At 43.5% G+C, this 14,411-nt stretch overlaps 2 protein-coding genes across 2 annotated transcripts; one reads left to right on the forward strand and one right to left on the reverse strand.

The window, feature by feature from the left end:
* The first annotated feature begins 823 nt into the window (after window positions 1–823).
* On the forward strand, window positions 824–12,034 carry cry1a (cryptochrome circadian regulator 1a). The gene is made up of 14 exons (XM_070929208.1): window positions 824–1,712; window positions 6,888–6,996; window positions 7,104–7,246; window positions 7,347–7,531; window positions 7,642–7,730; window positions 8,091–8,231; window positions 8,872–9,183; window positions 9,331–9,482; window positions 9,798–10,000; window positions 10,260–10,355; window positions 10,468–10,560; window positions 10,713–10,790; window positions 10,972–11,076; window positions 11,202–12,034. Exons 1-13 carry the CDS (start codon window positions 1,555–1,557, stop codon window positions 11,070–11,072), a joined length of 1,860 nt encoding a protein of 619 aa, XP_070785309.1. The 5' UTR covers window positions 824–1,554; the 3' UTR covers window positions 11,073–11,076; window positions 11,202–12,034.
* A 297-nt stretch (window positions 12,035–12,331) lies between these two features.
* On the reverse strand, window positions 12,332–14,411 carry LOC139305292 (transcription termination factor 2, mitochondrial-like). The gene is made up of 2 exons (XM_070929242.1): window positions 14,372–14,411; window positions 12,332–13,802 (listed from the first exon to the last, which is right to left on the reverse strand). The coding sequence occupies exon 2, from the start codon at window positions 13,780–13,782 to the stop codon at window positions 12,646–12,648; it is 1,137 nt and encodes a 378-aa protein (XP_070785343.1). The 5' UTR covers window positions 13,783–13,802; window positions 14,372–14,411; the 3' UTR covers window positions 12,332–12,645.

Below are 14,411 nucleotides of genomic sequence, written 5' to 3' on the forward strand. Positions count from 1 at the left end.
ATGTGGCAAACCTGAAGTGCAAATTTAGGCTATAATGTTCCCTTTAATCACAACCCAGTCCCCTGAAGTCAAGGTATAACTCATCTGTCGTCGACTTTAAATCAATCATTGTTTACCTTTATCAAACTGCACGACTGATTTGTAATACAAAGTGCATCAGCGGCTGTACTATCACAGCACTACAATGACTCTCTCTCTCTCACACACACACACGCACGCACGGTGACGCGTGACCGTCGTCCACTCATGCCAGTCTTCATGTGCTTATCCGGGTTCTTTTATGTTAAACAAGCCAGTGGCCTCTGTAAACTGATGGAGACTTAGTTTTTGTTGATATTTTTAAGAGTCTTACAGTTTTACACCAACAACATGTCCTCTAAGTCCACGTGCACATCCCATACAACTACTAACTGTGCATGTTTTTTGTCGTTAACTTGTTATATTTGTAGTAAACCCCAAAACATACCAGAGTAGCGTTCACCTCCGCCAAAGCTCGCCTGTTTACTTTGATATTTACTGGCAGAACTTCGTGAATTAGCCTACAGACATGCCGAGGCTGTACCATAAGCGGTCACAGTTCAGTAACATTACCACAACTATGGTATCTGTATCTGTTCGCTTGCCTCCTTTTTTTTTTAGGTCAGAGAAAGCACGCTGCAGAAACGTGACAACGCCGAGACACGCACTTAGCGTTTTGGGCCAATCGGAAAGCTCAAAGCTGCGCGCGTCATCACGTGGGCGGAGTCGCGGCGGTAGGTGCGGTGAGCAGCTTAAGCAGTTATTCGCAGACGTTGAGGACGTTTTTCTGATATAGCAACTCAAAACAACTGCTCGGCAGCGGCGGAGACGAGTCATAAGGAACCGAGAAGGATTTACAAAAGCTAAGTATTCGTCTAGGTTACATTTAGACGACGAATTTGATCGCAGTCATAAACTGTATTTACATAACCAGCTTTCTCGGTTACGTTATTCTCGGCGGGGAGCAGCCGGTTTTGCCACAGTGTCTTGTGGTCGTTATCGGCAAATTTTAGCCCAGTTGATCCCTCTGTTATTTAATTATACTTCAATACTGCCAATAGAGTGCGTTTCCACGAAAGCGTTGTAGTACATGTATATTTATACAAGTATTTTTCAGTATTCAGAAAAACAAGTTATACAACAAGCCACGCTGCTGCCCGTCACCGAAGCAGGTCCTAAAGCCCGCCGGCTTGTTGGCTGTCACATTTCCTGGGAGCGCGCGCTAACTCGTGCCCAAATGGTTCAGCAACCAACGGTTTCTAAATTCTTCGACATTATGGAAAAGGTTCTGTTAGAGCAAGGTTAATTGCAAAGTTGAACTGCATTACTGAAAACAAGGGATTGTATGCTGAAATAGCATACGCGCGCCTTTCTTCAAACATCTGGATTCCCACTGGCCTCTTCTGGTTTTGTTTTTTTTCTTGGACATCATTTTTTGACAGCACTGCCAGTGAGTCGGAATAAGAGTGGAGTGAACACAAAAAGACTTGTTATCTTTCAAAAAGGAGAAAAAAAAAGGATTCGTCCAGTCGAGTAATGGTAATTAATACGATCCACTGGTTCAGGAAGGGCTTGCGGCTCCACGACAATCCGTCGCTCAAGGAATCTCTGCTGGGAGCGGATACTGTCCGCTGTGTCTACATCCTCGACCCCTGGTTCGCGGGATCTTCTAACGTTGGGATCAACAGGTGGAGGTGAGCGAAGCAGCCCCCGAGCATCTAACCACATGCAAACACATATACAATGGGGGGGGGGGGTCAGCATCATAGCTTCACACTGTGGTCCCTGCGCATCTGGATGCTTTTGATTTCCACAAGTATTCAAGCAGGTGCCAACATATTGGTGACCTAGTTATATGCTGTTTTTGCAGTTTAGTTGTGGGCAATTCAGCATTTCACATCCAAAGCTGCATTTTTTTGGTGACATTTGATTTAAAGCTGAAATGGTTGGTCGATAAATGGATTAGTCCATTGAAAGATAACGTATGTGCAACTTTTGGTAATCAATTCATTATTTGAGTCACTTTTCAAGCAAAAATGCCAAAACATTTGCTGCTCCTAACTTCTCAAATTTGATCTTTTCTTTGTCTGATGTGACTGCAAAGTGAATATCCTTGATGATCATTTCCATTTAGTTCTATTCTTATATGCAGTATATTTAAACTGATCTGTACAACTGTGATGCTTGTTGGCGCCGATGTCTCTAAGTGCTATTCATTAGTACCAAAACACTGCAGTGCTTGGAATAGTCTTCGGTAACTTTAGGATGTAAGCAGACTTCATGTCAAATATAGACATAGAAATTTGGCACAGCAATCTTTCCATGTAACGGGAGGTTGTCTGTTCTTTTAGTCCAAACTGTTTGGACAGAAGTCCAAAAACAGAGTTTGGACGTTGAAAATGAAATCACACTGTGCATTTAACATGTTAGGAGTGGATTGTGTCTCTTCTTATTTTGCCGATTTCTCAGTTTTTCCTCAAGTGACATATTATCTGAATTTGACCTGTATCCCCACATTTCATTGCTGAAGGGGCTATGCATCATTTATTACTAACATTTTACATAACTGACATTTCCTGAACTCCAGACAGTCAGCATGTGTGTTTGTGCTTGAATGAATGCAGTAGGGACAAGCTGTTTGAGCCTGGTGACAGAGATAAGAGTGAAGTCTGTTATGGTTAGTGGAGAGGTTGCCAGCCTGTAACCCACCGACTTTGTCCTGCCTTTCTAACCTCCACAGTATGACCCATCCATCAGACAGTCTAAATTAACATTCAGTGAGACAGTTGGCATCTCCTGGTCTGTGACCTAGACATTTATTCATTGCAACCCCACAAATGTGTGCTGTAGCCTGCGGGCAGCGGACAGTCTGCACATGCAGCTGCTGAATGAAAGAGCTCCTGAGGTTCACAGTACACTAGGTGTCTCGCTGGATGTTATTGTTTCCTCTCCTGCTGTGCGCTCTGGTTTTCATTGCAGTCCCATGCCGTCACTGTAAGAGTAGGGCAGCAGCAGCAAAGGCGTGCCTGTTATGGTGCATCCATGTTATGCTTCCACAGTTATGTAAAAGCAGCCTGAGGTGACGCAGAGCTCACATGCAGATCACTCAGGACGCCCTGATTCATTTATACTATGTATGCTTTTCTCTGTGTAGTCAGTTTGCATTTATGGCAGGACTGTTATAGCTGTAGTTTGAACAAAGTGAGTTTATGATTTAATGTTACCAACATTTTCAACTTTGCCTGAATCAAAGCCAAGTAATAAGGTGTCCCTGTTGTGAATATGAAAACACGAGCTCTGTTGTATAACACTATCAGTGCTCAAACCATAGTGATAATCCTCTAGCTCTGCGACGTTTATGTCTGTGATTGTGATTCTAACAGTCTACATTGCTCAAAGCAAGAAAAAGTCATTGTCACACAATCATAAGCCAATGCAATGGGAGGATTGTGCTGAAGGGTATGAAAAGCTTGCTCTAGCCTGCAGCTTCTAAGTAATGATTAGTTATTAGCACTTATTCCTGCACTGATAGCCAGCACAGGTTATCATTTGAACTGCTTGTGAAGAAGTGAGCAGCCGTGCCCTGGAGATCTAGGTGGGTAATCCTCAGTGAATGAGGATGCCAGATGACATAACTGCCATAACTTTCCCTACCCCCTACCATCTCCATGCATGGCACAAGTAGGCCAGTGTGTTAGTAGTAAACTTTACACCCTTCTCATCTCTTTGACCTACTTCTGCTCTGTGCAAAAGACCCCAACTATCTCTGGTGAGCAGCGCAACCGTTGGCACTAATCCCAACAAAGCTGCTCCAATCTGATATCTGTGTTAATGTTTTATGCTTGAAACAGTTTGAGGTAGTTGGCGGAGTTATGCTGGGTGGCCCATGATCATGAAAGTCTTTTACTTTTGAGTTAAAGATGTTCATGAGGATGCAATTACAGGGGAGTTGCTCCATGAAAGAGTGTTTATAACGAGTAGGAGGGAAGTCGGAGTGTCCTTCTTAGAGGACAGCATGAAAAAAATAATGAAAAACAGCCACAGATTAATTCTTTTGTGCATTGCAGGACAGCTTTGTGTTTATCTTAATGCTCCAGATGAACAAAGATTAAGCTCATTGCTTTTCTGTTGGAGTCAGATTGTCTGAGTCTGTCTTTGCAGCAGCATACTGACCTTTAGAGGTCAGGAGAGCAAGGCAGATAGCACAGAGAGTCAACCCGGACTCAATTCCTGGACTGGCAGAATAAATCTGGGCGGAGATCTTGGAGGGCTATTTGGTAGCCATCAGATAAGACTGTGGTTGTAACTGCCTCCAGATGTGAATGAACACTGTTTGAAAGTGGAGCAGGTTGTTCCTGGAAAAATCCACTGCCCAGTGAATGTTAAGTAACAAAAACCCCACGTCCCATGGGTTAAATATAGGAAATCACCACTGAAAACCTTTTACTCTGTTGCCACCAACACCAGCAGCTCACATGCAACAGAAACAACACTGCTGTATCGTTGTTGGATTATTTAAATTCCCAAATACTGACATTGCTATTGGCCTCAAACATCTAGAATCAGCCATGCTATGATTACAACCATACCACTCAGCACCACAGAAAGGCCTGGTTTATCAATGCCATGACAAATTTTGCTTGCAGAGTATTGACATTAAAATCTTTGAGTTACCTCTAACTACAATTTAGAGCTGCTAATTAGCTTAAAAACTCAATCCATATTGGTGTACAGCACTCTTTCCACTTCCAACCCTCATATTCTGCATTGGCTGTAATCCAGACCATTTATAATTTCAAAATTTGAATAATATTATCATTTTCCACATTTGCCAAAAACTGTGTAAAAGCAAGTATTGTTTTGATTGTGACTGACTCATAAGTCTCATAAGAAATGATGGTGGATTTTAAGCTTTGAGCAATATCCATCAAGCCTCTTAAAAACTGACAGAACCCATTGAAATTAATGTACAACTGCACAATTATGTGCTTTGCTGTTAAATGTCATTATTTATAAATTGAAATATTTACATTGTGGGAGAGTGACAGTACCGTACACTCACAGCACCCACCCGGTTTTCATGTCAGAAGATATGATTAGACCTGGATGATACAGGAAGCCTCCACCTACGAACTTTGGTACCTATAGCAACAGCACGGGAAGCACCATATTACTGCCGCTCCGCCTGCACGCATGTGTGGACCTGTGTGTGTGTGTGTGTGTGTGTGTGTGTGTGTGTGTCTGCTCATGTTTACAGTCATTCTTATTTTTGGAAAGATAAAAACAGATAATATAATAAAATAATGATGAAACACAGTCATTACTTTGTTGTAAAAGTAAGAAACTGTTTCTGTTGGTCACATTTGCTTCTGTTGGGTCAGTGTGTTTGGTTTGTTTATGTTCACTGACGTCACATAGAGTGATGATTAAACCCATGTGGATGCGGGTTGGTTGACTCATCCACTGTCTGCATGATTCAGCCTTAAGGTTGAGTTCAAATTCTGTCTTTTTTAAATTACTGCCAGTTCCGTAAGAAGGAGAAGTGTGTGTGTGTGTGTGTGTGTGAGAAATACAGTATACTTGTCCATTGCCTAAGCACAGTAACCTGGTCACACTTCTTTATTCATACTAAGTAGAGGATAAATTTGGTTATTTCAGGAGAAATTACGCTGTCAGGATTACAAAGAGGACAACTGGCGCCCTCGAGGATAATCGTTTAATTTCTCTTTGTAGCACTGCTGGTTTCAGGTTATTTGCCATTAGGAATAATTGTCATAATTGTGAGAGAACTCCTGTCAAGGGATAGAATCCAGAATTTTTTTAACAGGACATTTGCACGCTTCAAGCTAAGACAACATCAGCTTAAATTAATTCACGCAATAGAGAACAGGGAATAATAGAACATGTGCATTTTTGTGCCAAATAAGCCGTCTCCTCCTAACCTAATGATTATTTCCTTCAAATCATCAGCCAATAATTTTCTCAATTATTTGACTAATTTTTGAGGCATAAATAGTAGAAGAACAGTCCAAAGACATTCAGTTTACTGTAACAGAAGGCTAATATTCTCATTTGAGAGGCTGTGATTAGGGAAATTTTGGCGTTTTTTGCTGAAGAAATGACATTGCTTTTATTCCAACATGATTTTGTCAGATATGTCATTTACTGGATTAGCCAACAACAGATATTCCCATCAGCTGATGGCGTCTTGACATATTTTATGAAACAAGTAACACCAGCCCACTGACGCTAAACCACAAATGTATTCGAATGGACAATTTTTCCATCCCAGTCAACATTTTGTGACCCAACGGAGGTCTGACTGGGATCAAAATGTTGTCCATTTGATTCAATTTGTGGTTTCACCTCCATCAAGGTGGCCGTTTGTCCTCCTGCCCCCCCTGGCTTACTCACATTAGCCCTCTGCTGACTCACCTGCTCCTCTGCTTCAGGTTGTTGAACCTTCGGCTGTGTTGGCAGACGCATTTTCACCTCCTGACAGGACATTTATCACGACACTTTTCACTTCACAGCGAGTTGACAAACATGGGTGCACACGATGCTTGTAGATTTTGTACCGCTGATACAGTAGATGTTGTTGTTGTTGTTAATTGTCACTCATAAAATCTTTGTAGATGACTTCTCTTGTTCTGTAACGGGAACATTTGTCTGTTTCCCCTTCTGTCAACTGACATCCAACAAGAGAAATAGTTTAATCAGGTCACTTACTGTAAAAGTTCAAGTGTTTTTTTGTGTGTCAGCACCTTGTTGTGAGTGCAGTAATATTTCATTTTAGAAGACTGATGCTTGGAGTAGGTCGTCTGAATAGATTTTTTAACCACTCTTCGTTTATTCCTGTCATCCTCCAGGTTCTTACTGCAGAGTCTTGAGGACTTGGACTCCAGCCTCCGTAAGCTCAACTCTCGACTGTTTGTGATACGAGGCCAACCCACTGATGTCTTTCCCAGACTCTTCAAGGTAACATGGTCATCTGATTTAGCCATAAAACTAAAGCCCTGGCGTGCTTCTTTAAACATGTTGTGCAAACCTTGTTAATTCTAATCTTTTAATTCCCTGTTCTCCAGGAATGGAATATTTCTCGTTTGTCTTATGAGTACGACTCTGAGCCCTTTGGGAAAGAACGAGATGCAGCTATTAAGAAACTGGCCTGTGAGGCTGGAGTGGAGGTGACAGTTCGCATCTCCCACACACTCTATGACCTGGACAAGTGAGTTAATATAACCTGTTACCAACAATGACGTAGAATTATTTTTTGGCATGAAAATTGAACTTTTCTAACTCTTTCTGTACTCATGTCACTCCTGCAGGATCATAGAGCTAAATGGGGGTCAGTCCCCTCTCACCTACAAACGGTTCCAGACCCTCATCAGTCGTATGGATGCAGCGGAGGTGCCTGTGGAGTCCATCACTGCGGAAATCATGGGGAAATGTGCTACACCACTGTCCGAAGACCATGACGACAAGTTTGGGGTCCCCTCCTTGGAGGAGCTGGGTGAGACAGGAAGCATTTTGTCCACATCAGTGATCGCACATATTCCAAACTGAAATTCAACATCATAGGCTGAATTTTAATGTGTTTTTCTTTAAATGTGATCCCTGCAGGTTTTGATACTGAAGGTCTGTCCTCAGCTGTGTGGCCGGGGGGAGAGACAGAAGCCCTCACACGACTTGAGAGGCATTTGGAGAGGAAGGTCAGTCAAATCAGATAAGAGAAATCTTTTGGAAATGTCTAAACAAGGATCCTACCTACAATCAGTAACGTAATAAACTACTATTGACAACAAGACAACAGCCAGTGCTTGTAACACATCACGTGTCTTGAATAACAGCAACAGCAACCTGCTCGGTGGTCCTTGTAGTTGGGTATCTCTCCTCTCTTTTGAGCTTTTGTCACTAAAAACCATGAAAAGCTTTTGTAATCATTCAAGGCTGTTTTGAGATAAGTGTCCATCTTTAGTTGCCTCTCTGTCCCGATGTGACAACCTTGATATCAACCTTGTCAACACCGTGCTTTCATTTCATATCTGATCGTGTGACTGTGTTCCCATCAGGCGTGGGTGGCCAACTTTGAGCGTCCCAGAATGAACGCCAACTCGCTGCTCGCCAGCCCGACAGGCCTCAGCCCATACCTGCGCTTCGGCTGCCTCTCCTGTCGCCTCTTCTACTTCAAACTCACTGACCTCTACAAGAAGGTAGGTCATTAAACATCTCTGAACAGACACAGTCTTGACAGGAGAGTACATGACCAACAAACAGGATGAAGAATCAGCTGTAACTGAAAATGTAGCTGGACAAACTGCACATATGTGAGATTTATACTGTGATACGTTTGTGAGAATAAAGGCTTCCATTTCGTCTTATATTTGGGCAAATACAGTGATTAAAATGTCAATGAGCTTGCCAGATTGGCATTATGACAAAAATGTATCCACAGCAGTCTTGCTTTGTTGCACTGGCTCCCTCTGGAGTTATGATGTTGTATATTCAGACTCTATGCATTAGTTTAAAGTCAAGAAGTCTAAAGTATTATTGACGAAAATGTCTGCCTGTTTTCTCTTATCGTATCATGTGTAAGTTTAATGATTTTGCAGTTGTTATGTAACTGAATTGGCTTTTCTGTGTAGAGAGGAACTGCTCCCTCCAGCTTAAATACTTACTGCTGGCTGACAAAACACTGTCAGCCTACACAGAATGACCTTTTTGAATACGTGAATCCACCTGAACGCTCCTAAGATTAAGAGCCAAGATGTCATCCTGTTCTTTTCCACTTCTTTGGATATGATAAGTGATTTCCTGAGACCATAACATGTGTTGCCACTTCAACCCCATAAGGTGAAGAAGAACAGCTCCCCTCCTCTGTCGCTCTACGGTCAGCTGCTGTGGCGTGAGTTCTTCTACACGGCAGCCACCAACAACCCCTGCTTCGATAAGATGGAGAGCAACCCCATCTGCGTTCAGATCCCCTGGGACCGCAACCCCCAGGCGCTGGCCAAGTGGGTGGAGGGCCGGACCGGCTTCCCCTGGATCGACGCCATCATGACCCAGCTGAGGCAGGAGGGCTGGATCCACCACCTGGCTAGACATGCCGTGGCCTGTTTCCTGACCAGAGGAGACCTGTGGATCGGCTGGGAGGAGGGCATGAAGGTAGACCATGTCCTAGTTTTGTTCATATAAATTCAGAAAAGGTTTAAATATTGTTTAAATGATCAGCTCAGAGAAGCCAGATGTTGCTCAGCACACATGAATACTCATGTTTCTGAGCTAACACGAGACGTGTTTGTGTGTCTTCAGGTGTTTGAGGAGCTGCTGCTGGATGCGGACTGGAGTGTGAACGCAGGTAGCTGGATGTGGCTCTCCTGCAGCTCTTTCTTCCAGCAGTTCTTCCACTGCTACTGCCCTGTGGGTTTCGGCCGACGCACAGACCCCAACGGAGATTACATACGGTATGCTGACTTTACATAAGTCCTATTTTCTGTCCCTGTTCAATCTGCAGCATCCTGTTAATTGTATGATATGCTGTGATGCTGAAATTGACAGCTGAAACTCAACTGATATACGGTAACTTGAGCTTCAAATCAAGAATTAATTAATATAAACAAGCAATTAAGTTAAATGCAGTGTTTTTAATGTGTCAGTGATCAGGGAGGTGGTTGACACCGACACGCTGATGAATCCGTATCAGTAGGTCTTTTTGCTTGTCGTAACGATAAATTACACCACCCTACATGCTCACGAAACCTCTTCATCTCTTCACTCAGGCGCTACCTGCCCATTCTGAGAGGGTATCCAGCCAAGTATATTTATGACCCCTGGAATGCTCCAGAGAGCGTGCAGAAGGCAGCTAAATGTGTTATTGGAGTGCATTACCCCCAGCCCATGGTGCACCACGCAGAGGCCAGCCGTCTCAACATTGAGCGAATGAAACAGATCTACCAGCAACTCTCCTGTTACAGAGGCCTCGGTAAGGACACACCACTCGATAAAGATTTCTCAACTCAGTTGAGTTAAACATTGCTGGTTTAACCAGCTTTAACTACTCAGGGAGGTGTTGGCATCCAGAATACAAAGAGCTCGTCATCTCTTTTTATAATTTAGACTTGTTGTTTTACTCAAGTGGGTGAAAACTAACAGATTCTAAATGTTTAAGTAGCAGTGATTTGCTCATGTGATCTTGCTATACTTTGTACAAACTGTTGACTGTCTGTTGTCTGTGTCCTCAGGCCTTTTGGCTACAGTTCCGTCCAACCCTAATGGAAACAGTAACGGTGAGACGGGATTCCCAGTAGAGGCTGCGCACAGTGCTGCAGCTCCATCTGGTAAGTGGCGTAATACCTACAGTAGTTCTGGGTTCTCCATGACTTCATCTCTAGTATCTGGCAGTGACGTTGTGTCTGTAAAGACGATAGATTTCTTGTTTTGTTTTTACAGGCTATCAGATGCCGGTTCACTCCCAGGGAGACTGGGAAAGCAGTGCCATGATGTACCTGCAGGGTGAACCACAAACCAGCACACACCAGCAGGGTGGGGACCATCAGCTTCTACACATTTAATTGATCCGTCACATTTGTCTGGATACATTATGCTTAATTTCCTCTGTATTTGTCACCCTTATGTAACACAATACTCATGAGTCCCCAATAACTGCTAATCCTTGAATCATGCTTGAATTCCAGGTTACGCAGGCACCAGTGCCAGTGTGATGCATTACGCCCAAGGCACACAGCAGATTCTTGGTCCTGCAATTCAGAAAGGTGAGAGCTGATACGCATTTATACCAAATAAATCTGGTTGAAGATGTATCTTTGTTTGGGTGAAAACATTCAGGCTCTCAGTCCTGCATGTCCAATACACCTTATGCAAGTGACAGAGATGGTACAACTGTATTTTCGGGGCGGCTTCTAAACTTTGCTGTTGTTTTGTTTTATTTGATAGGACCTGAACACCACTGCACTCCTCAGATTAGTGGCAAACGGCACAGCGAGGACTCTGGGAACAGCAAAGGCTCCAAAGTCCAGAGGCAGAGTACTCACTAGAAAGGTTAGTTGGAAACTATAATCATATAAAGTAAATATATCTTCCTCGGACAAGTTTGCATGTGTCAGCAGTGACAAATTAATAGTTGAAATTGCATTTATTTATATTTTTTCTTTGTCTCCTCACAGGAGTGTCTGCAGACTTGCTGTCAGTCACACCGTGTACACAGCCCAACACAAAATGGACGCTAAGACTTTTGTTACAGCACTGCACTGTTGCATGAAGACACCTTCAGGAGGAGGATAACAAACCCATCACATAACACATTCACAAGTTTCTCGAGTAATGGGACTGTATATTATCACGTGGACTGCGCGGCCCGGCCAGTGCTGACGTCACTGAAGCGGCTGTTACACTGTGCTTGTGTTTGGGTTAATATTGCCGGGACAAAAGTCCTTGTGTATATAATTAATTTGCTAATTTCAGCTCACATACAACTTGTACATATTTGGATATTGTATGTGCGTTTCCTCTCTTTGTGTAGCCATAGACCCATTGATATATTTTTGATATGAGAAATCATTGTGGATGGATCTTTCTTTTTGAAAAGATTTTCAATAAAAATGAAAGCATTTATACGCCGTCCATTCCAAAAACAGGTGAAGAATCTTGTATCTAGTCTAATGCAGCTGCCTGTCCTCTCATTTATTCTACTTCCCAATTTTCTCCCTTTTGAGCCATCCAATGTATCTGTCAACAGAAGTGTATTGATCATTTCCTTTCTCTATTTCAGTACTAGTTGACTCGTTTTTTTCCCTTTCCACTGTAGAGGCAAAGTCAGTGACGTTAACTATCCAGTTATTGCCCTTGTCAATGGTTATTGAGAAAAGGCGACGTCTTCATATCATGGTGTCCCCCCCCGTGTATAATCACCCAATAAATGTACCACTGGAGAGACCTGCTTCACTTGCTTCTTGTTTCTTCTCAATGTTCATGTTTAATTAAAAATGGGTTAAATATACAGATGGTTTCAGTCTATTCTTTGAAGCTAAAGTGTTGAAAACAGTCAAATTGTAATATATTTAAACTTTGGAGAAGACTCCCACCGAAATAAACTGAATGGTGCTCTGGTTTTACTCTAGAACACATTTAAATGTAATTTATGATTATTATATAGTATGAATTAATACTGTTGGTAGACTGTACACATCAAGACAGAGTCACTGAGAAGAAAAGCAGCTTTTTGACACTTAAACATACAAATTTAGGCAAGGTTTTTATTGCTCATCTGACACCACAATCATTTTGTTACTTACAGTAGTAAATCTTAATTTACAAGAATGACAGGCACTCATTTCCATGCAGTATTTGTCAGTATATTCCTTGACATATTTGTCATATAATTTACAGTACTTGGTTATTTGATAGAGGCCTCAGCATCAAATCAAAGGACCCTGATGAAGGCCACAGGGCGAAACCTCAATACTACAAGTACTGCATTGCTGGAGGTTTGGTATTTCAAACTGCCTCCCTTCTTCATGCATCTTGCACAAATGTGAAGTTGTGAACCACTTCTCAAACTCTTTCCCAGTAACCCTCCATATATAACAGCAGATCAACAAATTCTGACATTCAGTCCTCAGCAGATCTGAGGGGAGCTACAGGGTTGAAGAGCGGCCGCTGCTGCCTGAGCTGCAGCTTGCCATAACTCATCTCAAAGTCCTTCTTAGTTCCCACGATAACGTCCAGGCTGCCAGAGCGCGCGTCATACCCGTAGGAGGCCAGCTTCTGGATGCGATAAAGCACGATTTGTGTGGTGAGCTCCAGGACATTCGGAGACTCCTTCACCTGCTCCATGCTCACGCCAACGTCCATCAATCCTTGGAACCGCCCGACCAGAATGGGCAAGGAGTAGTACAAAATGGCCGGGCAGCGGATCACTATTTGCTTGAGTTCGTCCTTTGAGCAGGCGAGGGCCCCTTCGATGTAGGACAGCGCCTGCTGCATGGCCTCTGGCTGCAGCTCTGCAATGGAGGCTCTGAGGCTCGAGACCAGGCCGAGGAGCTCTTCTGTGGTTAAACCCTGCTCCCTCAGAAAGCCCAGACTGTCTCTCCAGGCTTCAGCCGGCCGCAGCAGGATGTATGGGTTCTGGCTGAGCAGCTTCTGCAGCCAGAGGCGCAGGTTGCCCTCATCACCTCCCAGGTCCAGGTAGGTCTCCCTCAGAGTGTGGATAACCTCCTGGTTCCGCTCCACAGGCCGACTGAAGCTCTGCGGGGCGCTGGCCATCAGCTTGCCGATGATCCTCTTGCTGAGACGAAGACTCTGGAGGTAAAGGATGTTGGCCCGCTGGTTGCTATGGTGAGTTAATGTGAAGAAAGAAGCCGGGAACTTCTCAATGATGCTCATCAACTCACGCTTGTTGGGGCACACAGACACCCAAAGGTCCCGCTGGGCGGCCACATCCTCCGGCCGACACAGGACAGCTTCAGGGTGAGTCTCCAGGACGCGGGCGATTACTGTTGTGTCTGCACCCATGTCCCTCAGCAGGTCAGCAGTTTCAGACACATACGCTGAGCTCTCAGACAGAACCCAGCCCTTGAACTTGCGTACCTTTCGGATGTCCACCGACAGTTCGTAGAGGGAGTCCACTGTGTGCTGGTTCTCCAGACTTTTGCTGGGAGGAGACACTGTGGAGGCACAGGCAGACGGAGGGAGGAAAAGTCTCACCCTGCAGGAGGTGCACAGGGAGGCAGCGGTGACACGAAGCATTGTTGATAACTGTAGTGGATCTGAAAGGAGAACAAAGAACATCTATAAGTGCAGTGAACTTGGATTTTGATTAAACACTGAGTTAGTTAAACACCAAATATATATATATATATATACCAAATATTCATTAAAAGGGTGTAAAAACTTACACCAGGACACACTACAGCAGCTTGAGACTCCTTAAAAACAAGCAGTGACTTGTGATCCCTCATCACAGGTTAAAGCTGTCAGACAAGTGTAATAGAGTAAAGAGTACACTATTTGCCTCTGGAGTAGAAGTGTAAAGTTGCACAAAATGGAAATACTCAAGTAAAGTACAAGTACCTCGAAGTAAGAGTAAATATACTAAGTTACATCCAACCACTGCATGCATGTGAATAAACAGAGTAAATGTTTGTTTCACAGGCTGAAACAAACAGAGGAGACACTGTCCTGACAGCTGGCGTGCACGTGTGATGTTACATATCATGTATGTATGTATTGTAAAGCTATCGACACAACAAATCACGCTAAACGTAAAGATAGCGCCAAGAAAACACTCACGGAACGTCTCTTTGTGTAAAATGAATAATAAAACATGTTATTTTACCAGTTTCCAAGCCCAGCAGCCGGAGGACTCCTGTGATCAC

This window comes from Enoplosus armatus, chromosome 22 (genome assembly GCF_043641665.1).
Source record: "Enoplosus armatus isolate fEnoArm2 chromosome 22, fEnoArm2.hap1, whole genome shotgun sequence".
Lineage (NCBI taxonomy): Eukaryota > Metazoa > Chordata > Actinopteri > Centrarchiformes > Enoplosidae > Enoplosus > Enoplosus armatus.